Source organism: Penicillium canariense (genome assembly GCF_028826845.1).
Source record: "Penicillium canariense strain IBT 26290 chromosome Unknown utg000007l_segment0_segment0, whole genome shotgun sequence".
Taxonomy (NCBI): Eukaryota; Fungi; Ascomycota; class Eurotiomycetes; order Eurotiales; family Aspergillaceae; genus Penicillium; species Penicillium canariense.
Window position 1 is genome coordinate 174673 of NW_026622734.1, and position 24178 is coordinate 198850.

The 24178-nt window shown below is 53.1% G+C and overlaps 9 protein-coding genes across 9 annotated transcripts; 4 read left to right on the forward strand and 5 right to left on the reverse strand.

Annotated features, from left to right (window-relative positions):
* Nucleotides 1-275: 275 nt before the first annotated feature.
* On the reverse strand, nucleotides 276-1277 carry N7482_009090 (uncharacterized protein; the record flags this gene model as incomplete). Its single annotated transcript, XM_056691214.1, has 1 exon — nucleotides 276-1277. One exon carries the CDS (start codon nucleotides 1275-1277, stop codon nucleotides 276-278), a length of 1002 nt encoding a protein of 333 aa, XP_056538920.1.
* A 53-nt stretch (nucleotides 1278-1330) lies between these two features.
* Nucleotides 1331-1984, forward strand: N7482_009091 (uncharacterized protein; the record flags this gene model as incomplete). Its single annotated transcript, XM_056691215.1, has 2 exons — nucleotides 1331-1483; nucleotides 1673-1984. 2 exons carry the CDS (start codon nucleotides 1331-1333, stop codon nucleotides 1982-1984), a joined length of 465 nt encoding a protein of 154 aa, XP_056538921.1.
* A 261-nt stretch (nucleotides 1985-2245) lies between these two features.
* N7482_009092 (GNAT family N-acetyltransferase) lies at nucleotides 2246-3069 on the forward strand (the record flags this gene model as incomplete). The annotated part of the gene is made up of 2 exons (XM_056691216.1): nucleotides 2246-2576; nucleotides 2672-3069. 2 exons carry the CDS (start codon nucleotides 2246-2248, stop codon nucleotides 3067-3069), a joined length of 729 nt encoding a protein of 242 aa, XP_056538922.1.
* A 982-nt stretch (nucleotides 3070-4051) lies between these two features.
* On the forward strand, nucleotides 4052-7712 carry N7482_009093 (cation-transporting P-type ATPase PCA1; the record flags this gene model as incomplete). Its single annotated transcript, XM_056691217.1, has 2 exons — nucleotides 4052-4292; nucleotides 4345-7712. Coding segments are annotated over 2 exons (3609 nt in total), but the record flags the coding sequence as incomplete, so codon positions are not given.
* A 1591-nt stretch (nucleotides 7713-9303) lies between these two features.
* Nucleotides 9304-11120, forward strand: N7482_009094 (GMC family oxidoreductase; the record flags this gene model as incomplete). Its single annotated transcript, XM_056691218.1, has 3 exons — nucleotides 9304-9340; nucleotides 9399-10112; nucleotides 10171-11120. 3 exons carry the CDS (start codon nucleotides 9304-9306, stop codon nucleotides 11118-11120), a joined length of 1701 nt encoding a protein of 566 aa, XP_056538924.1.
* A 729-nt stretch (nucleotides 11121-11849) lies between these two features.
* On the reverse strand, nucleotides 11850-13114 carry N7482_009095 (uncharacterized protein; the record flags this gene model as incomplete). The annotated part of the gene is made up of 4 exons (XM_056691219.1): nucleotides 11850-12344; nucleotides 12398-12660; nucleotides 12835-12850; nucleotides 13061-13114. 4 exons carry the CDS (start codon nucleotides 13112-13114, stop codon nucleotides 11850-11852), a joined length of 828 nt encoding a protein of 275 aa, XP_056538925.1.
* Nucleotides 13115-13893: 779 nt separating this feature from the next.
* On the reverse strand, nucleotides 13894-16384 carry N7482_009096 (anoctamin family protein; the record flags this gene model as incomplete). The annotated part of the gene is made up of 5 exons (XM_056691220.1): nucleotides 13894-15150; nucleotides 15201-15632; nucleotides 15689-15977; nucleotides 16054-16207; nucleotides 16303-16384. The coding sequence occupies 5 exons, from the start codon at nucleotides 16382-16384 to the stop codon at nucleotides 13894-13896; spliced, it is 2214 nt and encodes a 737-aa protein (XP_056538926.1).
* A 1985-nt stretch (nucleotides 16385-18369) lies between these two features.
* Nucleotides 18370-18996, reverse strand: N7482_009097 (GNAT family N-acetyltransferase; the record flags this gene model as incomplete). Its single annotated transcript, XM_056691221.1, has 2 exons — nucleotides 18370-18854; nucleotides 18957-18996. 2 exons carry the CDS (start codon nucleotides 18994-18996, stop codon nucleotides 18370-18372), a joined length of 525 nt encoding a protein of 174 aa, XP_056538927.1.
* A 414-nt stretch (nucleotides 18997-19410) lies between these two features.
* Nucleotides 19411-23284, reverse strand: N7482_009098 (putative vesicle-mediated transport protein (Imh1); the record flags this gene model as incomplete). Its single annotated transcript, XM_056691222.1, has 4 exons — nucleotides 19411-19453; nucleotides 19507-22534; nucleotides 22604-23066; nucleotides 23162-23284. 4 exons carry the CDS (start codon nucleotides 23282-23284, stop codon nucleotides 19411-19413), a joined length of 3657 nt encoding a protein of 1218 aa, XP_056538928.1.
* Between the last annotated feature and the right edge of the window lie 894 nt (nucleotides 23285-24178).

The window sequence follows — 24178 nt, forward strand, 5'->3', positions numbered from 1 at the left end:
AAATAATTCCGAAAGCAGACCAGTGGAAGCTGCACGAGTGGCACTTATGCGTGTCACGGCGCCATGAACTGTACGAGTGATCACGGTGCACGCTCTGGCCCACTAAGATCTTCAGAACGTTACTATGGGCGGGATCGCGGGCTACCGCCCGTGATGCTTGGTCAACGGACCACTGGCCGGAGGCGGCGGACCATTGCGGCGGTCGCGCCGGGATGTGTGATATAGGATATTCCGTGAGTGGATGATAAGGAGACTTTGATCTGCCTATGCTGGAATCAAGCTGGATCCTCGGTGTCACTGGAAAGCCTTGAACGAGTCGACGGACGCATTCGTTGCTCTGACGATGGCAGGCTTTCCATGGAGATCCCATTCCAGGCGCTCATCCCCCGCGGGACACGGGAATTGACGGGAGCCGCATGGGTTACATCAGAGGTGAACTGGGACGGGTCCACAAAGTTGGGATACTCGTCGTGTTCGGTCGAGGTAGGCTGCGAGTGTTGCGTCTGAACAAGAGACACAAGCTTACCCAAAACTGCGAACTCCAGCTTGAGCTTGATGCTGTACACCATCGGTTTCAGAGTTGTTTGTAGCGAGTAGTAGCCGATATACTCGACCACCAGCAAAGCCACATCGAGCATGATAATGACAAAGTTGATAGCCAGCAACTCATACATGATCCTCGTTCGCCTTCGCTCCTTGTCTGGCATCAGGCGCAGCAGCTTCACCGTCTCCGAGATATAAATGCCTGAGATGAGAAACTCTTGGGTGCAGAACCAGGCTAGCTGGAGGCGCTCCATGACATTGTAGCCTCGGATGATAGGAACGGTGCCGACGTAAGCCGTCGCAAACGTGAGAATTGTTGTCGGGATTAACAACAGAACGGCGTCAATAATGATCAGCCACAGCACAAAACGCAGGAGTTTGTGACTTTGAACCACGAGATGGAGTCGCGAGTAGAGAACCAACGACTGGCCTGGCACCATGACATAAAAGCCAATGGTCCCCAGCGTCAAGGAGAGCCACAGCGGAGCCAACGAAAAGAACTCCAATATATATGCGATTGTGTGCGGGATCACACCAAGCACGACAGAAAGCAAAAGCGTCCAAAAATACAGCCCGCGGTAGTGCTGGAATGTCAAAAACAACAATATAAAAAGCTCGATCGCATTGTACAGGGCGATGGACGAGAATACAATCATTATAATGCGCACAGTTAGGTCGCCCTTGTAGCCCCCGATCAGGCCATCGGGGGGCTTGGACAGCTCACTAGGAACCATGTCGCCGGCGCTGGCGCAGAGCAGGCAGGGTGCCCTGGCGCGCGTGCTATAAGATGGGCAGAGAGAAGTGGGATGGTGATCGTGACCCGCTTGGTCGAGACCGCGGTCGTATACCTAGTTTCTTCCAGTGGGCCAGTTTCACCGCCATGGTCTGGTCTATTGCGCTAGCTGGAGTGGCGCATCCACGAGAGTGTCGAAGGCGACGGGTTCGAGGGGCACAGGAAGAGGCGTAAACGAGTTCGCAGGCCGGCGATTTGTTATGGCAGCAGACGGTGCGGTTCGGGGTCCTGTTTTCCGTCTCACTGGCTCCGCTTGCCAATTGTCTCCAGGCGGATTGTCAACCTGTCGCACGCAATCTGTCGCCTGCCGTGGTGGTTGGGCTCAGATGTAACTAGACGGTCGCCGAGGGCGGTGATGAGGTCAAGGACTCGACGATGGGCTGGCGCGGGACCCTTGCAGGATGCGATTGTGCAATGGCGTCCCGGTTCGTTCTGAGGCGAAAAGAGGTCGAGGGGGATGGAAAGGTCAGAGCTCGGGGCGGTGCGAAAGGTGGAGGGGCGAAAAAGAGGAGTCCCGGTGGGTTCGTGCAGACCCAGTTCTTCTCCAGTCACTCCGCACGCGCCAATAGAGCAGCCGATGCGAGCAGGTTCGACAAGGAGTCTCGAGGGCACGAGGAATGGAAAAATGAGAGTGAACAGCAAATCTGAAACACAACGTTCTGCCAAAATTTTAGGCGAAGAGACTAGCATTAAAGTGGAAGGCCAAGATGGCTCGGAGTCGAAGCGAAAGCGAACGCGAAAAGTTCATTTTGCCGCTGGCCGAGAAATTCTTGCGGGGAGCGGCACTTTCTCGGCCGTCGCCACAGGAAGGCAAGAAAGCCGACCGCGGAACTCGTGGCCAGCGAAACTCCATCCAGTCCGAAAACCGGTTATGGAGTAGCTGGGAAAGCTTCGGACCCCTCCCCAGAAATGGCTTCAGTGTGTCTACGACCAATCTGTCGCGAGGACCTCCCGTTCGTGGCCGATGTGGCCGCGCAGGCCATGCTGGAGGACGAGCTCTTTGCCTACCTCTGTCCGCACCGCCACACTCACTATGCAGACTTCCGACTTGCCTTCTTGCGACGCCTGAAGCGGCGAATGGTCACACCAGGCTGTGTGATGGTCGTGGCGGTGGAACAGACCGAGCCGGAGCATGAGCTCAACGGTGGAGCGCGGATCCGTGGCTACGCCGCGTGGGAGCGGATGGGTACTGGCGCAGGGGCGGCGCGGTGGCACCAGTCAAAGAAGGGGTCGTGGCATGGTGATTGCTCCCATTTCGATGCTGATAATACTATGATACTAATTCCAGGTTCCGCTGTCTGCGCGTATGAATTGGCTAACGCTCCGTTCGTGCAGCGCTCGAGCGTTTGCTCCTTGCAATTGAAGACCGCTACCTCGCTCTCGTCGCCCCAGACCGCAGCGTCGACCTTCCCAAGCTCGCACACTACAAGCAAGCCTCTGCGGTGGACTGCTTCCCCTTCGACACATACCCGGAGCTCTGGTACCTCGACAGCTTGGCCGTGGACCCTGGTTTCCAGCGGCGCGGGATTGGTCGGCAACTGGTCGAATGGGGATTACAGCAAGGGAGGCAAGAGCAAGTCGCCGTGGGCTTGGAGGCAAGCATCAAAGGCACCTCGTTGTATGAGCGGGTAGGCTTCCGCGCCGTTAACAGCACGGAGCTGATGCCCGGCCTGGCGATCACGGCAATGCTCTGGCAGGACCCACTTGGCCTCGAAGACGACTCGCAAGGCTAAGCGAAGGGGCGCGTGCCTCAAGCCCTCCCTTCTATCCGCATGATGCGGATCGACATCCCACTCAGCATTTACGGGGAAGTTCACGATAGCCCTTCTGAAAACGGGTCGAGGCAACCAATGTGCAGCACTGCATTTTTGGCTGCTCCCACCGCGCTAGCGTTCGGGATTTCAACCCGAGTTATTGTGCGCATCGTGGGTAATATGTTTGTGGCGCTTTTACGGAACAATTCCGTTGCCACTGTTAGGAACCGAAGGCCATCCCAGGCTGATGCCCGTGGTCTCATGCGTATCAGTTAGCTTGGCAGCCGTTAAACATCCGGCGAGGCCCTGGTCGAAGCACGGGCCCAAGCGCCGAAAACCCCCGCAGGTTCTCCACCTTGCGGGCTCAGGTTTGCACTGCGGGCCAGTCGTTGTTTGTCATTTTTCTGTCTTATGTACAGGACTGAACGCGCAAAATTCTAAGTAAACTGTGCTCATATGTACCGCTGCTCCTCTAGAAGATAAACTTCGCTCCCACGCTCTCGTCCAAATATAGAGTGCACGCCAGCGTCACTACCGATGCCATTTTTAGTAGCATTACAACTCGATTTGGTCACAGGACAAACAGTTGGAGGCTGGCATCGTCAATCTCCAATAACCGTGGCCTACCGACCTACCCACACCGCTTCCGCTGGTAGGCCACGGTTACGAGGTAACTATTGTACTATTGTAGCGGTTATGAATGTATGTAATCAGGGGCGGTCGACTATCCACGTGCCTAGCGTGTCCGATGGGAAACCGACCGACTGACATTGTTTCATGATCTCTGCTCAACTTCAACAATACCTCAAATTCACACAAATTGGACTGAAAGCAAAGGCTCACTTCAACAATGGGATGCGACTATTGTGGCCCACCGGCTCCAGCCCCTGAGCCTGATTTTTTGCCACTCGCGGCTCCAAGTGAGGAAACGAGCAGTTGCCCCGATTCTTGCTGCGATAGCGATGATGCTCAGCCTCTGGACACCATCCCGGGTCGAAATACACCCACCCCGGAAAAACCGGATGATTGCTGCTCTTCTGGCAAATGTGCGGACAACAAAACCGAGAATCATACCGACGCGCCTGACTGCTGCCGTGGCAAAGTCAGCCCATGCTGTGACACGTCGTGCCTTGACCGCTTGGCTATGCGGGAATGCGAGATGAATGCTACGGCTGCCCCCGGCCCAAACAGTCCGCCAAATAGTGGGTATCCGCTCTTTGAGAATGGCGGTTAAATACTGCTAACTCCCTTCAGCTTGTGGTGGAGCTACCGACCGCAAGGCATGCAGTCAACATAGTCTCTCTACCCTCGACCGCTACGGCCCTACTCTACAAGCCCTGGGATGTATCTGCCGCGCTCTCATTGCTCTTGGCCAGGAAACCTGCTGTGAAATTCGCGAGCGACAGTCACTGGACTGGAAGCAGTCCTCTAGGAAGTCATCTGCTCGCTCCCTTCGCACTTCACTGGATTCCTGCAGCAACGGCTCCGTCACCAAGGACCAGGCTGCGGAGAACCGTCTTCGCCTACGAAGGGGCTCTCGTGAAAGCATCCAGGCTGTCCAGAAGGCGTCCGCGGATGCCTGTGTTGTCTCTTTTTGCTCGAAGGACAAGCCCGCCAAAGAGCCTCCTGTCAAAAGCAAGTGCCCGAAGCCGTGCTGCTCTGAGGCCACTCCCACCACGGCTCTATTCGACAAGCATAACTGTGCTAAGTATTGCTACTCCCCCGACAAGCTCGCGAAGCAGCCTGCTGCCCAAACTGGACGCCTTGATTCTTGCTGCTCGGAGACTCCCCGTCTCGAAGAATCCCCTCCCAATGTCGGCTGCCCCAGATCTTGCTGTCCCAGAGACCAGCGTGTTAAAGACAATGACACCAAGAGCATTTATGCGGACTCATGCTGTTCGAAGGTCAAACCCGTTGTTGAACCTCCTCTAACTAGTGGGTGCGCAGGGTCTGTTTGTGGAACAGCTAAATACACGATTACCAAAGAGCTCCCCAATGCCTTTTCCTCTGGGTCTTACTGCAAGCCACTCAAGCGGAATATCGTGAAGACTTCAATGACCAGTTGTGCAGGTTCTCACTGCACGGAAAAGCAGCCGGCTAGCCTTCAAGGCTCTTGCACCCATGCTTGCTGCTCCTCTGATGTGCCCGATCCTAGTTTAGAGATTGAGAAAGTTTCGATTCAGCCCATCACCGACATAGAGAATCAGGGTATTGGCAAGGAACATGTTGTTCTCAGTATTTCTGGCATGACTTGTACTGGCTGCGAGACAAAGCTCAGCCGAACCCTCGTTACTGTCCCCGCCGTCAAAGACCTGAAAACCAGTCTGGTTCTCTCACGAGCCGAGTTCAACATTGATCTTCGTCTTGGCTCAGTGGAGGAAGTCATGAAACATCTGGAGCGAACCACTGAATTTAAGTGCAAAAGAGTCCTGAACCAGGGATCTAGCCTAGATCTTATCGTCCCTGATGAGCCATCGAATTTCATTAGTCAGACCTGGCCGGACGGAGTTCTTGACATGGCACTCGTGGACAAGCACACCGTGCGAGTTGCGTTTGATCCGAAGATCGTGGGAGCTCGAGACCTCACCGAGAATATTTGGACTTCGCCAATTGAACTTGCTCCTCCACGCGGTGACCCTTCGCTGGAGGCTGGCAGCAAGCATGTTCGTCATGTCGGATATATGACACTTCTCTCCGCTGTCTTGACGATTCCGGTCCTAGTCATGGCATGGGCTTCACTTCCTGAGAGGGAGGTCGCATATACCTCGGCTTCACTCACCTTGGCCACGATTGTTCAAGTTGTCATAGCAGGGCCTTTCTATCCCAAAGCGCTGAAGGCTCTCATTTTCTCGAGGGTTATCGAGATGGACCTCTTGATTGTCTTGAGCACCAGTGCTGCCTACGTATTCTCGGTGGTCTCCTTTGGGTACCTCGTTGCAGAGCAGCCCCTTTCGACTGGTCAATTCTTTGAAACGAGCACTCTCTTAGTCACCTTGATCATGGTTGGTCGGTGGGTTGCCGCTCTCGCTCGTCAGAGAGCGGTTGAATCCATTTCTATCCGGTCACTTCAGACATCGACAGCTATTCTTGTCGACCAAACGAGCGGAAGGAAACGGGAGATTGACGCCCGCCTTCTTCAATACGGCGATACCTTCAAAGTTCTCCCTGGCACCAGAATCCCGACCGACGGCACTGTCATCAATGGGTCGTCTGAGGTTGACGAGTCTATGCTCACAGGTGAATCTAGACCGGTAGAGAAATCTCCCAAGTCTATTGTGGTTGCTGGGTCTATCAATGGGTCTGGACTTATGACTGTTCGACTGAACCGTTTGCCTAGCGATAATACTATCACCACCATTGCTGCGATGGTCGATGAGGCCAAACTGTCGAAACCCAGGCTGCAGGATCTCACAGACCGGGTAGCATCCTACTTCGTCCCGGTTGTGCTGGCATTGACAATCATCACGTTCGTCATCTGGGTTGCAGTAGGCATGACTATTCGTGGATATGATGGATCCGAAGCTACAATTCAGGCCATCACCTACGCCATTACTGTCCTCATCGTCTCTTGCCCCTGCGCTATTGGACTGGCTGTTCCTATGGTCATTGTGATTGCCAGCGGAGTCGCGGCGGAGAGAGGTATCATCTTCAAGTCAGCCGATGCTATTGAAGTGGCTCATAAGACGTCGCACGTCGTGTTTGACAAAACTGGGACCTTGACTCGGGGAAAGCTTTCTGTCGTCGCGGCGGACAGCGACAGCGTGGACGAGCTCCCTCTACTTCTAGGCCTCATCGAATACAGCCGACATCCAGTCTCGGTTTCTGTTGCTGCTCACCTCAAGGATGCCGGAGTTATGGCTTTGACTGTTCCTGAGCCTAAGAGCTTTACTGGCAAAGGTGTTGAAACCACCTTCGGTGGCCGGAAACTTCGAGCAGGTAATTCTCGCTGGCTGAATCTATCGGACAATGAACTTGTTCAACGAATGCTTGCTCAAGGATACACTGTCTTCTGCTTTACTATCGACGATACGTTACAGGCTATCTATGGTCTTGAAGATGAGCTTCGACCGGACGCTGCGGGGACGGTGGAGGCCTTGCAGAGGCGTGGCATCTCAGTACATGTCGTTTCTGGCGACGATGACGGAGCTGTTCAGTCTTTGGCGTCCAAGCTTAGCATTCCTGGCGGCAACGTGCGCTCTCGAAGCTCACCCGCTGACAAGAAGGACTACATCCAGATGCTCCTCAGTACTAGTATAGATCTTAAAAAACCGGTTGTTGTTTTCTGCGGTGACGGCACGAACGATGCCGTTGCTCTCGCACAGGCTACGATCGGCGTTCATATGAACGAAGGCACGGATGTCGCGCAATCCGCCGCGGATGTGGTTCTCATGCGGCCTTCTCTGGCTGGTATTACCACTATGATGGACACCAGTCGGAAATCTGTCAACCGCATCAAGGTCAACTTTATCTGGAGCTTCGTTTACAACACCTTTGCAGTCCTTCTCGCTGCGGGTGCTTTTGTCAATGCCAGAATTCCCCCAGAGTGGGCGGGACTGGGAGAGTTAGTGAGCGTGTTGCCAGTTATTGCTGCTGCGCTGCTTCTGCGCTGGTCGAAGATCTAGGCACAGAGCACCATATTGCACGAGTCACAACCATCGAAGTTCCACAAACGCTCCTCGATGTCTGACTGGAATCGTCGTTTTGAAGACGTGGATGCGACAGCTCCTTTCATATTCAGTTTCGAATCGCAATCGCAGAATAATGCAATTCTGTCGCTATGGATAATCTGCTTTGTATCAGAGAAGTCTCCTCCAAGGAAGCCTCAACTCAATCCGTTTCATTATCCGCATGTCCTATTCGGTGGGGGTGTACTCGTTAACAATCATGACTTTTCCGTGTAATTAGTTGCAGAGGGGACCGCGTGAATGGGTTCGCAGATCCACATCTCAGCTTCATTCTCACCGTTGAAGTAATTACATGACTATTTTTAATATTCGCCAGAGCGATCACGACGCTGTCGCTACTACGTATCGCCACTTTGGATGGGACTAGTATCTTCTTTTAGCACAGCGTATGCGTATGTTATTGATGATGGCTGAAAGCTGCCAGGAATTGAATAGCCTTTTGAAGATAGTACGGCTATGTTTGGAAAGTAGCAGTTGTCCGGTTGGAAGCAATCATGAAATCTAACTATATAGAGCAATTAGCGGTCTAGATTGATGGCTTCCTCAGTCCAAGAATGACCGGAAACCAGGAGGTAGGATCTAGCGAGATGAAAATAATATAGGTTGTTGACATGCTGCTTTCTGGTTATGGTTCATAGGCAAGAGCCGAGCCAAACATGCCCTAGCTAATCCATCCAACTTGTTTTCAGGCACTATTATAGATTCAAGTCGCAATTAGTGTGCACCATAGTCGATTAGTCTGTCCGAAGAAGCAGACGAACCCTGCCCACAAGTACGTCGACAAGCATTGTCAGAGATGCCGGACGGTGAAATTCTAGTTCAAAGAACTGAAGTCGTATTCCATAGCGGTTGTTGAAGGGGGTTTGAGTCAACCGAATGCCTCTCTCGCGTTGGATTTCGGAAGGGTTGGAATCGAGTCTGTGACCACATTGTTTCAATTTAACCGTGACGAATCTCAACGCCTTCGAAGTGGAGCCGGGGATGGACCGTGAAATGCACAATCAGCGCAATCGAGGGGGATCGATCTCGGTATTGACGGGCCCCGAACACGCAGAGTACCACAACTAACCAACCTAACCTGCGGCACTAACGCAACCCTCTTCTCGTCCTTACCCGCTGGGTATCTCAGCAGAGCCATTGAGGTCCCTTCTGCAACAAACTGCTGCAGAAGCTCGTGACACGTCGTGCAGATCTGCCCGGGCTGGACCACCGAAGATCGTCTCACTCAGCGCATGCTGCGGGGCACCAACCCAGCACCTCATTGACGCCTGTCGTATCCAAGTCCATCAAGTGGTCGCTATCATGCATGACTCCCACTTTTCTGAACAAGTTCGGTAATAGTACGCCCAGCCAAGGCTGACCCGCGGAGTTGGCCTTGGCCGAGGAGGAGGGGGGCCTCTGAGCTGTGCTGGTGGGGTGCATATAAGCTCGATGGGCAGCCGCGGGAGATGGTCAAGCTGCTTTTGCTTGCAGTTGAAGAACGGCAACGTGTAGGGTCCACGCCATACAGAAGGAGATTCCGCTCAGCATGACTTCCCAGACCTACAGTTTCATCGTTGTCGGAGGTGAGTACCTTTGTGCAGGATAGCATCTTTCTGAGCCAACCGCTTACTTTGACACCAGGCGGGCCGGCTGGATGTGCCCTCGCGGCATCCCTGGCCAAATCGTCCAAGCGGCCAAGCGTCTTGCTGCTGGAGGCTGGTGAGCGCAATGACGACAGAGCCCTCAAGGTCGCTGGCAAGCGCTGGATGACCTTCATGGAGAGCAATCTGAACTGGGGATACAAGACGACCCCACAAGAGCACTGCAGCGGGCGGCAGCTTGACTACTCCCGAGGAAAGTGTCTTGGGGGTAGCTCTGCCATCAACTTTGGCGTGTACACCGTTGGAGCGCGAGATGATTATGACCAATGGGCCGCGGAACTTGAAGACGATACATTTGCCTGGAAGAACATGCAAGCCCGATTCAAGGATCTGGAGACCTTTGCTGGCGCGATCGCCCGCCCAGAAAATCGGAAATATGGAGCTCCCCAGGCTGTGGATCACGGCGATAAGGGCGCCCTGGGGGTTGGGTATGCGGCCGAGTGGGAGTCAGACTTGCCTCTGGTCTTAGATGCCTTTGAAGAAGCTGGCCTGCCGCTGAACCCGGATCATAACTCGGGCAACCCCATTGGAATGAGCCTCATGGTCAATTCAACTCATGATGGAGTGCGAACCACTGCCGTGGATCTGGTGAAGAACGCACCGGCCAATCTGGTCGTCATCGCTGATAGTCCGGTGCAGCGCGTCCTCGTGGAGGGCAAGAAGACGGTCGGTGTGGAGGCCAATGGAAAGCACTGTAACGTTCTCCGCGAACATCCCCGACTGCTCAAAGCATAATCTGACAGCGAACACAGACTTGGCTACGAAAGAAGTGATTTTGTCCGCGGGATCCCTCGACACTCCCAAGATCCTAATGCATTCCGGCATCGGTCCCGGGGAAGAGCTCAAGAAATTTAATATTCCCGTCGTCCAGGACCTACCTGCCATTGGCCAGGGTCTAAAGGATCACCCTTTTACCTCACTATTGGTTACTCGAAATCCCGAGACGAACGACCGCAACTCATTCTTCCAGAACCCAGATGCCATATCTGCCGCAATGAAGCAGTGGGAGCAAGACGGCACCGGACCCTGGGCTCGCTACGGATGTCAACTCGGCAGCGGCTGGTTCAAGTCAGACCGCATCGCGGCCTCGGACGAATTCAAGGCGCTACCCGCCGACGTGCAAGATCTGCTGAACCGCGAGACAATCCCGCACTATGAGATAGCCACCCACTTCCCCGTGCACCATCTCATGCCACAGATGTTCCAGGACTATAGCTACATCTGCATCGCAGTCTTCCTCATGAACGAGCAATCTACCGGTGAGGTGCGGCTTCAGTCTTCAAACCCAGATGAGCCACTCCTCTTCGACCCCCACTTTCTAGAGCATCCGTACGACCGTCGCGCGTGCATTGAGATGTACCGCCATCTACTGGAACTAACCGAGCACCCTGCCTTTGCGAAAGATACCATCTCAACCGTCATGGCGCCAGCATCGAAGTCGGACGAAGACATTCTGCAGTTCTGGCGGGATAACGTCTCCTCGAGTTGGCACATGACCGGCACGGTGAAGATGGGCCAGGCGGGATCCAAGCATGCGGCTGTTGACAAAGCCTTCCGGGTCTTTGGCATGGAGAATCTGCGTGTTGCTGATATGAGTGTTGTGCCGGTGTTGACGAACAACCACACCCAGGCCACCGCGTATGTCACCGGTGCTACCTGTGCCGATGTTCTGATTAGGGAGTATGGATTGGATCAACAGTGAGAGGTGGTAGTTGAGTGGCAGTAGTAGATGAGTTTGGTATAATTCTCCGCCATGTCTATGCAATTGGCATCCATTTTTAGCGCAGGAAGCGCCCTTAAGTGGCTTGTTGGGCTTCGAAGGATGATTGCATTGTCTTCATACTCTCCTCCTGCGTGGTTACGAGGAAAGTAAGGTTCGCGAACTGGAAGCACAGACGAAGGTGATAAGCTTTCAATGGACGTTTGCTATGCAATTCCAGCTAGATAGGTTCGCAATGATTATGAAAATATTGTCAGCTCTTCCTATCATACCGAAGCAGAATCATTGTTGGATGGTTTATTATTTGATATTGAAGGTTATGGAAAAATGGTATCAATACCGGAAACAGAAAGACTGCGATAGAAACAACCCCACTGAAAGACCCAAATTGCTCAAATTCGTACTCCATAAAAAACATCCCAGCTAGGAACAAAGAAATCGGGGAAAAGTTGAAAGAACACCACCGCGCCCGGCAGGCCAGAATCAAGGCATCAGGAGGTATGTGTCGCGCCGCATACCCGTTGCTGAAGAGGGCAAAAAATGGGGTAGAGAAGATTAGAGGAGCGTTTGTCGAGAACAGACAGGTATTGAAGAAAGGGACCGGTAGTGGAATGACCGGGAGGAAACCAACCCCAAGAGGATATTGAATCGACGTGGAGAGATCAGGAGATTTGATGCAAAGCGGAGCATATAGCAAAGCGGATCCAAGAATCACGCCATTGGCAGACCGTGGTGAGTCTCCTGCTTGGGAATCCCATCGGAGCTGTCACCCTGGTTTTCGTCGCCACGAACACGCTTGTTGGGCTGAAAATTACCGCCCATAAAGTTGGCCTCATCAGGGTGCTTGCGCATGCCCAGCCCTGCGACAGCGATGCGATTCAGAGAGTTCATATCATCGTTGGCAGACCCAGGGTGCTGGGTCTGGGGGCCGGTAGCAGCTGGCACGGAGCCAGGGGGGCCGGAGGCGGTGATCCCTGCAGCAGCCAGGGCAAGATCATGGCGGGGCTGGCTGAGATCGATGTTCGGGGGCAGCTCGGGAACTTCTGCCTGGGCATCCATGAGACGCGACTGCAAGTTGATAACGTATTCACGGAGGGAGTAGTTTTCACCGAGCAGCTGCTTAATCTGCTCACGAAGACCATCAACACCCTTGACTTCTTCCTCGAGTTTGCGGATGTATGTCTCCTTCCGCTGGCGGAAAGCACGCTATTCGTGGGGTTAGCAATGTACTTTAGGGCATGCGGAGAGTGACCACATACCTGGGCAGCTCGGTTTTGCGCAGCACGCTTGGATGTCGATAATTCCCGCTTACCATAGCTCTTGGGAGTGACGTCTTCTGGTGATCCCTGCTGCGGTTGGGTTGGGGTCTGAGGAGCAGCAGCCATCATAGCACCCGAAATGGCCGGGTCAATGTTGGCTTGGTCCCGAGGGCTAGCAGTGTTAGGTTGGAGGTGCTGCTGGCCCGGGCCCCCTTGGGGGCGGTGCATACTGTGCTGAGCAGCGAGCAGCTGGTCATGGAGCACTGAATATGACCTAGAATTAGCACCTGATACGCGCGATTGTGCCCCGCATCGCTCGCGATGCCACTGAGAAAGGTCGGAAGAGGTGTCTGGTGCCCTTCCGGAGCATCCTGGAAACCCCGACCTGGTGACAATGACAAAGCTAGCTAGCAAGTTGGACTACATAGATCACGTACCCTGGTCCGCGTGGTCCTATAGCCAAGGCGTCAGTACATCCTCTCAAAAGCGATGGCGACACCCGGGGAGACGCGGCAAGGAAGTCGGCGCTCTGCGACGCGTCGGCACGAAGGAAAATCGTACACAGAAGAGCCAACCCCATCGTGCCATGCGCCCATGTTATAGATGTACATTGGCGCGGGAAGATGATCTGATGACAAACGCGTCGAGGGATATGCTGCTTACCTGAGCAGGGTTCTGCATACTGGGATGCGGTGCTGGCGCCAACGCAGGTTGCATGGATGGGGGATATATGGGTATAAGGCGACTGAGAATTGGGCAGCGATTCTGATGCACTTGTCCAATTCCCTAGACGAGCTTGGTGAAGGTAGTTTTAGATGTAGACAGCTGAATGAGGTAAGCAGATGGAGATGCTGTAAGCAGGAGGTGGGAAGGAGAGATTACTTAAGGATTTCTGAGTCAGGGCGGATGGCGGAGTTTACGTAAGTCCCGTGCGGGTGGGTTGGGTAAGCGAGTGCCGGATATAGTAGGCGGTATGGTGGACAACGGCCCCGGATCTATTCCGGAATTCTGCCCGTATTTCGGGGGGCGGTGGCCAAGACTTCTTCAGGACTGTTCGCGAACGGCCAATACCTGGGCTTTAGTCCGAACGAGACAGCACAACCCAGATTTGATACTAAGCTACCATGGGTTCATTCTTCTCGAACTGTCTATTTTCATGCGACGCTGGTCGCAAGCTCGATTTCTCGATTTCGGTTCTGGCGGATCCAGAGATGGGAAGCTACTCCATGTGCTGAGTCAGTCTTACGTCACCATGCAGCAGGATCGCGTGCCACGGTACTAGACCGCTTCGGGATGTCCATTCGCGTTGCGTTGAGGTTGATTGACTGTGACAATAATATCCAAAAAAGGAACAACTTCCGTATACACGGATCATAAGACGCAGGTATATCCACCGTGGGTCACACCGAAAAAGCCTCCAACCCCTCCTCGATCCTAACTTCCAACGCCCGAAAGTCAGGCATACCGCACCTTCAGTCGCACAGCCATCTCACATCTCACTGCTGCTTTTTCGCAGTCCCCGTAGAGGGTTGTGCCTGGATGATCCCTGCTCCCACCTTGGCTGACTCGGTCCAGCCACGCTGACGCATCCAGAATCTCTCAGCGGGATCGGCAGAATGTTCAGAGTTGTGCCGGGCATCCTCCTCGAGAGCGGAGCGGGTGAGCTCCGGTGGCACCTCAGACACAAGATCATCTTTGTCCAGCTCCTCATTCGCCTCGGCCTGGATAGTTGATTCAAGATATCGCTTGCGCATGAGGTAGCGCTCCGCACGTTCCTTGCGCACGTTTGGTGGCTCGAGTCTAGTCATGGCTGTCTGCACAGCATAGCGCACAATCAAGTACAGGTGCTCCGAGAAGAAAATGACCAGCAGCAGTGCCCATCCTCTGATATCAGTCGGTTCTCCGTTGGGACCAGTCCGAGCATCGCCGTTAAACATATACACTAGCGCAGCACTGGTGATGCTTCCTACCCAGGACAAGAACCCGAGGGTATCAAGCCAGGGGCCAATGGTGTCGCACCGGAGGGGTGTGGGTCGCTGGAACTCCTTACAAATCTTGAAGAAGTCGGACCGCAACTCAATCCAATTGTTGATGAAGAATGAGAGCGGAACCAAAGGCCATGTCGGCGAGAAAAGAGCAAGGTAACCAAACTGGATGCACATTTCGCGCAGGTCCTCAGTCACCCCGTACTCGGGTAGCTCGACCTCGTTGCGGACACGTTTCAGGAATTCCTTCTCCTCATCTGGGTCATCGTAGGTGACTACCGGCGATCGTTCAGGCGAATCTTTGTCACCATTCTTCTCTAGCTTGCCGTTGCGCTTCTTGTTGTACGCCTTGTACTCCCGCAGCGCGTGCTGCTTCAGATAGGGCACGATTGTTTCCATAGCGAATCCAACAATCTGAGCGGTGACTGTGAAGTAGATGACTTGTTTTCTCAGACGGTGAGGGTCAATTTGGAAGGTCGAGCAATTGGCAGTCGCATGTTCTTTCGACACGAATGGCCGGACAGTCAAACGAAAGATGTCCAGGTAAGGCACAATGAGGCTGGCAAATGGCACATAGACAAACGCCGTTAACAAGATCGGCAGATAAGAGGTGATAAAGTTGATGATGAAGACTTTTTGAGTCAGCGCGAAATCGTACGCATCGCTCGTCTCATAGTTCTCGTAGTCGTTGAGCTTGGTTGCAATAGACATGAGCACCGCACTCATAGTTGGTACCAGTGCAGAAACAAGGATAGTCGGAATGAAAATCTGAGACTGTCAGTAAATTGAAGATAATAAAGTTGGGTAGATTGTCGCACCAAATAGGTCTTTAAAGGGCCGCTGTACAGTTCAGCAATGAAGATCTCGATCGCAAAGCAGGTCGCGATAATCACACCCAGTCCAATGGCAGAGAATAGCGCAAATGGAATCTGGAGGAGCTGACGCTGCATCCGCTTGGTCGCAGGGAAGACTCCCCGCATCTCACCCGTTCCTTCATCGCGGATTTCTTTCTCGGGCTTGAACTCGCGCCGTTTGGTCTGCACAGCCGAAACACCCTTGGTCTGCCAGCGGCAGCTCAAATCCACTTCCTTGCGTTTCCAATATTCGACAAAGACGATGCACCACAAGGAATTGACGACTGTATAAATAATCGAATAGCCACCAAAAAGGAACCAGCACGAGAACCCAAACACAGCCGGAAAGATAAGGAACCGGAAGTATGACTGGAGGAACGAAAAGTAAAATCCAACCTGCGAGGGATGTCAGAGAGACGGTCTACTTCGGGTGGCCCGGTGCGTGTACCTACGCTTTCACCAAACTTATTCCGAATCTGATCCAAATCGTCGTCCGAAAGGAAGGTCTTCTGACTCCACTCATGCAGCCATTTCTTGTTCGTCTCCTCGTCGTGCAGAGGGAATAGGGCGGTGACGTTTTTCCATTCGCCGAGCTTTGGGGTGATACCAGCGCCGCCCTCCTCGGTAGGGAGGGTGATCATCTGGCTGATCACCCGGAGTCGCTCCGCTTCGGTCTGGGGCGTGATGGAGCTGGCCGGTTCAGGCTCAGCATTACGGATGCCATAAAGCCAGTCACGCACTCTAACAAGATTGAAAGATCTATTAGCATCGCCCGATCTCGATCTCACTGGGATTATGCGGACAGGTCACCACTCACCGCGACCGATACACCGCCCGGTTCAGCCGCTTCTTCGTTGCACGAACGAAGACCAACAGCGACGATTCGTCACCCTGGCGGATCTCGCATTGTAGACCGGCCTCGGCAAGGGACCGGAGCAGCTTCTCAAGCTGCGTGGTGGCTTGTGACTGATCTGGTAGGGGGGAATGAAATAGCTTGTTAGCACTCCCGCGCTTCATTCAGCTGCTCCGATCGCAACTCCAGACCGCGTAGTGGAGGCTTACTTACCTACATCGCCGAAGCTGTAGCGTATGACATAGTCCACCTTCAAATTATACCCCAACGCGTTTGCCTCGCTCGCAGTTGCCATCGCGGGGGTGTTTAGGGACGTGAGAAGAGGATGGGGGGAAGATTGATCAGTCCCGAGGTGCAGGTCCGATCTGCGGGCGGCTGAACGACGTCACCGCGAAGCTTAGCCCGGTGTAGGGCAGTTGTCTCGCAGTCCAACAATGCATACGCGGGTCTCACGGAGGGCGAAGGAACTCAAACAGCGCAAATTTGGCTATTGTTCGATAAGTTGTTGCTCTTACTTTCGTTTCCTGGAATCCCGCGGTCACCCCAGCGATAGTGGCGTACGTCAGGTGCTTGATATATATGCCGGAGTACTTATCCGCGAATCTATCAGGCGATCTGAGCACTCTCGAAATCAAGTTTAATTCAGATTGCAGCTCAAGCACGTCACTCAAGATGTACCAGGGAAAGCGGAAGCCTAAAACTATTTCATAGAGTGCTAAGACTTTGCAGATATACACGTAATTCGAGATAGTGCAGCACTGAAGTTGTCATGCATTCGCATGTCCTCCGTTATAGATGGATGAACTACAACATAACCGGCAAAATAATGCGGCAGAAAACTGAAGAGTTCCATATATAATTAATTTTCCCGAGGCGTTCATAACCCAGACAGAATTGTTCTGTCTTTGATGTGTGCTTCGAACAGTTCTCATCTTGCAAACATGGTTGACTATCATTGACACATCCCTGGCCATAGGCGTTTAGCCTGCTAACAGGCTGCAAGGTACGATTATACCATGACTTAAATGGGCATTTATCGCAGTGAATTTGGTCTGCAATGCATTGGCAGCCCTGGAGTTTCTTGTTCTCAATCTGGTCGGATATACAAAATTGACCACTTTGGGTCGTAAGGTTAGGATTTTCTTGCGCGGAGCAAGATTCCAGAACTAGTAAGCGGAGGCCTAAGTATAGTCCGAAGTATAAACTCTTAAGATTAATCTTGAAGTCGTTTCTTGATCCAGACGATGGGAATAATTCAATTGAACAAAGTTAGAGAATTCGCCCCGGACATTTGAATAAACAGTCCATATATATTTGAGTTCTATACCATATAAGGTCAAGCCCGTCATTTCAGCTTTAAGGCTGTGATTACCCCCAAGGGGTTAGCATGAACTGTTACTGGAGGCGTTTGCTTCCGTTTCGCTACCGGGCATCTCGGCCGTTCGGTAGACATCGAGCCGCGGTTTGGAAGCCAATCTTGACGCATCCACGCCAGAGAAATTCTAGCCTCGCTAATTTCGCTCTAGAATGCGCTTGCACTTAATTTGACAGGCTACGCTATCCAAAGTCGAGTTTGTAAATCGTTGCATTAACCCAGCAATTCCGTCAGCATAAGCAGCCCGCCCTCCAAATAAATGCGCTAGAACTGCGCTCGTTGACAGACTATGAGAATGTTGATTTGGAATGATCTGCTATTCGCAAAATTGGGTCTTTGTGGCTGACACCTGTCGCTCGCACTTCTCACGAGAGGCTATGTCTGCCCGAATAGGGAAATGGAGGGACTTCCATAACCTATGGCTCATTTGCATGGACAGCCTTTGAATTACAAGTTAGATCCAATCACAGTTGACCGCAGTCAACATGCTTTCCCTCTCTTCCTCTCTAGTCTCTCATCTATGTCTTCCCGGTGGCTGAGGTAGGTAGTCAAACTATCACCGAAAAAAGACAAAAGATTATAGATGATTCGGATACATGATTTTATGTTTATTTGCTTTCTAAATGTTTGATTATCCGCGTCCAGTATATTCGAATAGCTAACAGGACCTTGATTCCATAGCCCTAGAGATGGTTCTAGCGGCGTGGGAAATAAGCGTATCGACAAAATTTATACCTGTTTGGTCCACAGCAGGTAGTGGTTTTGCATTTTCGGAAGAGTAATTAATCATTACTTACACAGAGGCCTTAAAGACTAGGATACAAGGGTAAATTCGATGCCTTTTTGTCCAAATATGTTATATCATCACACATGAATCATATAGAAACTCCAGTACACCACTAGATCTATACACCCTCTGCCAACTTATTTAGGGCCGGTCCCTCAACCATCATCTTCATCCACTCATCCATACCCTTTGCCCCGACCTGCTCATAGAACTTGATACTAGGTGTGTTCCACGTGAGCACGCTCCACTCCAAGCGGCGGCCCTTCACCTCCAGGACCTGTTTGGCCAGGTACTTGAGCAGCTTGAAGCCGTAGCCGTTGCCGCGGGCCGAAGGCTGGACATACAGGTCCTCCAGATAGATGCCCGGTGCGGAGCGCCATGTAGAGTAGTTGTAGAAGAAGAGAGCCATGCCGACGGGCTTCGGGGAGGGAGTCTCGGCGGTTGGCGGGGGCGTGATCAGAGCCGTGTAGACGGAGCCGCGTTTGGGCGGGTCATTGGGGAAGGAGAGGGTTGCTCGGAGGGACTCTTCAGTGGCCTCGACTTCGTGGAGGGCTTTTTCATAGTCGGCGAGCTCACAGATAAACTGGAGGATGAGGGGGACGTCTAGTAGGCGGAGTTAGTGGGGCAATGCGACGAAGGGAAAGGGATGGGTGTAAATGGAATGCGCGGCCAAGTCGCAGGCATGGGATAGGAATTGGTACGTACCCTCTGCCGTAGCGAGGCGAATAGTGGGTTGGTCAGCCATTGCGCGACTTGAAGTTGGCGCGGGAGGATGCAAGGGAGCTGTCGGGCGCAGTGGAAAGTTTTGACAGTTGCGGTTCTGCGGATTTTAATGGTTTTCTTATGAGCGCCTCGGAGCCTCCCGAGACTACGGAGGGGCCGGTGTGGCGGATGGAGACACCGACCCACTCGGATTACAGCAGGGACATTAGGGCGTAAGCCGATTAATCGGACGAGAACAGATATGAGAGCGTAGAGGATGAATGCACTGAGCACGTTGGGACTCGAATTGTCTCTACAGAGACTAAGTAATACTTGAGCAACGGTGGATATTATACACGTAAGAAGCAAATAAAATGTGCACACCTGTGGGCCTGTTCGCCTGTTCATCACAGGCTGAGGATGGGTAGATAAGTAGGTAGGATGCAAAGCGTCGAAATCAGCGGGACATGATGGCCGACATCCATTTCTGTTCGTCCGCTCTGGGCAACGTTAGTATAGGACGGGGCCGAGAAACAGAATGGGGGAGACCTACCTGTCGAAATGGAGCAGCATCCCCAGCACAGGGATCAGCTGCTTCTGGTAACTCTTGTCCTTCTGCTCCATGAACTGCAACAAAACGTTTTTGAGGTACATGTAGTCGATCGACCCACTAGCCCCGCCGCTGCCAGTGCCAGAGGGGGTCTCACTTCTTCGACTAGACACACTGCGCTCTTGAGTTGGAGGAGAAAGGACGCCACTGGGCCGGCGAGTACCAGAGTCCATCGACGACCGGGACGATTGGCGGCCAGACTCCAACCCACGGAGACGCACATCCTCACCGAGCGTCTTATGCGATCGGCGTAACTTTTCCAGCCGGTTGTTGGTTTCCTCGACAGATCGGCGAAGCTCGGCTTTCTCTTTCTCAAGGTCGCGTACGTGCTGCTCGCTCTCGTCAAGCTGCTCGCGGAGACCGGCCATGGCTTGGCGGATCTCAGTCAGCTCTTGTGTAGAGCGCTCCGCGTGGGATTCAAGCTCATCGCGACGACGGCGCCAGTCCTTTTGCGAATGCTCGAGATCTTCCTTGTCCTCTTCGGCTGTGCGCAGTGCACGTTCCGCTTCGCGTACCTTGCCCTTCAACTCTTCCAGTTCGCGGGCACGGCGACGGCCTTGTGCACTTGCCTCATCTTCGGCACGGTCGCGCTCCTCAATAGCGGCTTCCATGCGCTCCTTGAAGTCGCGCACCTTGGCCTCCGCACGGCTCTCAATGTCATTGATCAGCCGCCGCATGGTCTCGCCCTCGCGGGTCCGCTCGCTCAGCAAGCGGTGGGCATCGGACAGCTCTTCCTCCAAACTATCGCACCGCTCCTTGACTTCTTTCATCTGCATGGCCATCTCGGCAGTTTGATCACGCATACTACCCATCAGACTCTGGGCACTGGCATGCTGTGCAGTCTTCAGTTGAATTTCCTCCTTCAGACCCTCGAGCTCTTTGCTCAACTGGGACATCTGCTCGTCCATCTCACGAATCTTAACCCGCGAGCTCTTCAGACCATCCTGAGCCTTGCTGAGGTCTCCCACAGTCTTGTCTCTGGCGTTGATAACGTCCTGCTTTCTGGCTTCGGCAGAGCGCAGATCTGATTGAGCAACGGTAAGCTGCTCCTCGGCCTTGAGACGACTATCTGTTTCTTGACGAATCTTCTTGTTCAAGGTGTTGACTTCCGAGTCACGCTCAGAGAGTCTGGTTTTGGCAGATTTCAGCTCAGCGCGGAGATCCGCGTGTTTAGACTCGAGGTTCCTCAGTTCACCGTTCTTGCTGATCATAGTTTCCTTCAGTGTCTTCAACTCCGATGATTCAGCGCGCAGGCTGCGCAGCTCAGGTTGAATTTTTTGGAGAGTCTCACGCAAGTCGGTGAGATCCTTGAACCGCGTGGCAGCCAATTGCTGTGCGGCGGAAAGATCGGTCTCCAATGTAGCCGACCGGGTCTTGAGACGCTCGAACTCATCCTTGAGGTCGTTGTGCATTTTCTCGGAATCAGCAGAGCTGGAGGCATTACTGGTGCGGACTTCGGCCAGCTCATTCTCGAGCTTACTGATGGTTTCTTCCAGGGCAGACTTCTCGGCGGACAGCTCCTTGATCTTGTCCTTGGCTTCGACATGCTCCTGTCCGATGTTGACGAGATCATCCCGCAGAGACTCTATCTCCTCCTTCAGATCTGCTTCGCCCTTCAGCGTGGCGATGAGACGGTCGATCGCTTCCTCTTTCTCGGACAGAAGCTGAGTCAACGACTCGATCTTTTGTTTGAGTCCGTCGACGTCGTCAGAGGAAACCGCAGATGTGGACTCTTCTTGAGCGGCCTCCACTGCCGCAGCCGTCTCTGCCGGTTTGGATGATTCCTCTACAGACTTTCCTCCCTTCTTCTTCTTTTTATTCTTCTTCTTGCCGCCTCCGCCAGCAGCACCAGTGCTAGCGGTCGCTGCAGCAGGTTGTGTCTCCGCCTCGGCAGTCGGAACAAGAGAGCTCGACTCAGCGGTTTCCTCGGCCGGGGCCAGGCTATTGCGGATCTCTTCGAAATCGGCCTTCTTTCCAGCGGATACATTCTCCTTGGCGGACTTCCAAGCAGCATTTCCCTTCAGGCCCTCATCCACGAAATCAACAATGTTCTGCAGCTTAGTAGAGCCTTCGGACTTTTGCTCAACCTCTTTCTTCAAATTCGACACGCTCGACTCCGTTTCCTTGAGCTGAGACCGGAGACTGTCCACCAAGCCCTGGACAACACCCATCTTCTTCTCATTGGCATCCTTCGCTTTCTTGGCCTCCTCCAGCTGTGAGACCAGGGTAGGATCTGGGTCCGCATTTGCCGTCTTGTCCGCCTCTGCGGCCTGAGCCTGTAGCTTCTCGATTTCGTCGCCCTTTTCCTTCAGCTCGGTCTTCAGCTTTTCGGCCTCAGATGTGGTCTTTTCCAAAGACGACTCGGCTGTCGCAAGCTTTGCCTTGAGCCCTTCAACATCTTTCTGCTTCGAAGTCTTCAATGCCTCGATTTCGGCATCCAGCTTGTCCTTGGTGTCACGTAACTCAACGAGCTCACGAGCTGATGTTTCCAGATTCTGAACCATCCCTTCCGTAGACTCGCGGGTGACGGATAGATCCTTCTTGAGCCTATCCACTTCGATCTTGAGAGTGTCGACCTCCTGCTGCTTTTCCTTCAATTCTCCCTCCAGACGGGGAACCTCGTTATCGAAGGAAAAGAATTCTTCGCTGGCTTCCTCCTTCTGCTCAGGGGACTTCTCCGCCTCTTTTGTAGGCGTCTCCCTCTCCTTCTTGAGCCCGGCCACTTCGTCGTGTGCGGCCTTGACGGTTTTCTGAGCCTCTTCCAGCTTCTTTTTGTAGTCATCTCGGTCGGTGGTCACGCGCTTCAGCTCATCCACAACCATGTCGCTCTTTAACGACATCTGGTTGAGATACTCTGTGAGCGCTTTCGGTTCGGCGATCGAACTGAGGGGCGTATATTCGCGCAGGGCGGCTTCGAACGGTTCGATCGAAAGGACGCGCGAATGCGCCGTGCGGTATGCTTTGAGTAGTTCTAGAAAGAGACGTCTTCTTGTTAACTGACCGACCCTCTTTCACACCAAACAATCGGAAACATCCATACCATGGTATCGTGCTTCGAGTTTATCGAGCCTCCGCAGCTTTCCCCTCACCTCCGCCGGCAATTCAGTCGGCGCCAAGCTAGTTGACTCCGTGTCCGGAGCCCGAGCAGCGTCCTTTTCGGATTCATCGGGGGCTATCTTTGTCTTGCTCTTGTCCTCTCTGTCCTCTGCATCGCCTTCGACGACAGTGGTCGCCTCCGAACCATTATCTGGCGTCTCTAGACGAGGCGTAACGGAGCGACTCGATTCTTCATCGTCTCCGATCGCGAATTCAGCCTCGAATTCTTTGGGATCAGGACCGCGAACAGGGGTTCCCGTGTTGCGTCTGGGGCGGGAACGTTGACCGGAGGGGAGGGTGCCGTTGAGCGGGCGGCGGGCGGAATTCGATCGGGAGATATTGTCCTGAGCAGACTTTTGACGCGCCTGTTCCTCGGCGATGCGAGAGTCGATGGCGTCGCGGAGCCGCTGGGTAATAGATGTTAGTTAATCAACGAACGCCGCGACCTGGCGCACTTGGGGCTGGATCTGGATTTCCAGTCACGCGTCCATGCACAGCGTACCTGAAACATCACCGCGGTAGGTCTCTGGACCACCGAGACCACCAAATCGAAGCAAGCGAGGACGAGTAGGGCAAGTTGGATGCAGAAGAGAAGGAGGTGGTGTGAAAGCGGAGGCGGAAGCATGAGAGAATCCCGGCGGATGTAGTCAGTGCCGAAAGCCAAGCCGGAGGTGTATTGAGCCCGCGTGGAGGGTTGAGAGCTCGGGCCAAGAGGGAACAGCACACGTCACCTTGTAGTTATAGGTAGCTAGCTATATATAGTATTCCATTCACACTACTCCATTATGTTTCAATCTATTGTTTTTGTTAAGCCATGTGGTCTTAAGCTAGGTTCAGAAAAATCCTAAAAACTGGGGTAATTGGGTACAAGGATGTCTCGAACGCACAACATTCCAAGTGCGGGAACACAAGCAAGGACATGGTGGGAAATATATCGCGATCAGAAATCGTATGTTCGCAACATATACAATCGGCTACCTTTTGTTAAACCCTGTGTATCATATTAGAAGCCATCTGTCAACAATTGATTTATTGCGCCCGATGCAAAGAGGAACCTAGAAGACACCCCCTAATATACAGGTTTATGACGAGAATTAAGTACAGTACACAGCTCATCCAGTCGAGTATCCAAGAAAGCCCATGGCGGGAATGGCATGCATTTTATAGAAGTTTATAAGCTTGATTGGTTGAATTTTGCGGTATTTGCCCTCAAAGCGCGAGAAATAAGGCGTCCAAACCCCAAGACCAATATCGTCGCCGGGACGGCGATTAACTTTGTGGGATGATGTGCATTTGGACAGTCCCATTATCTAATCTAAAGTAGATGTTAAGTTCTCTTTTTCTTTTCGTTTATCTCTTGGGTTGTTGTTAGTAGTCTCCCATCGATTGCGCTCATCAAAGTATGTATGGAAGTATGCATCTGTTATTGATCGCCGGTGTTTTCTGCGCAGCAGCCACCGACTAAGGCCATGGTCATATACACGATTAATACCAAGTCGCTTGAACAGACTTCAAATGG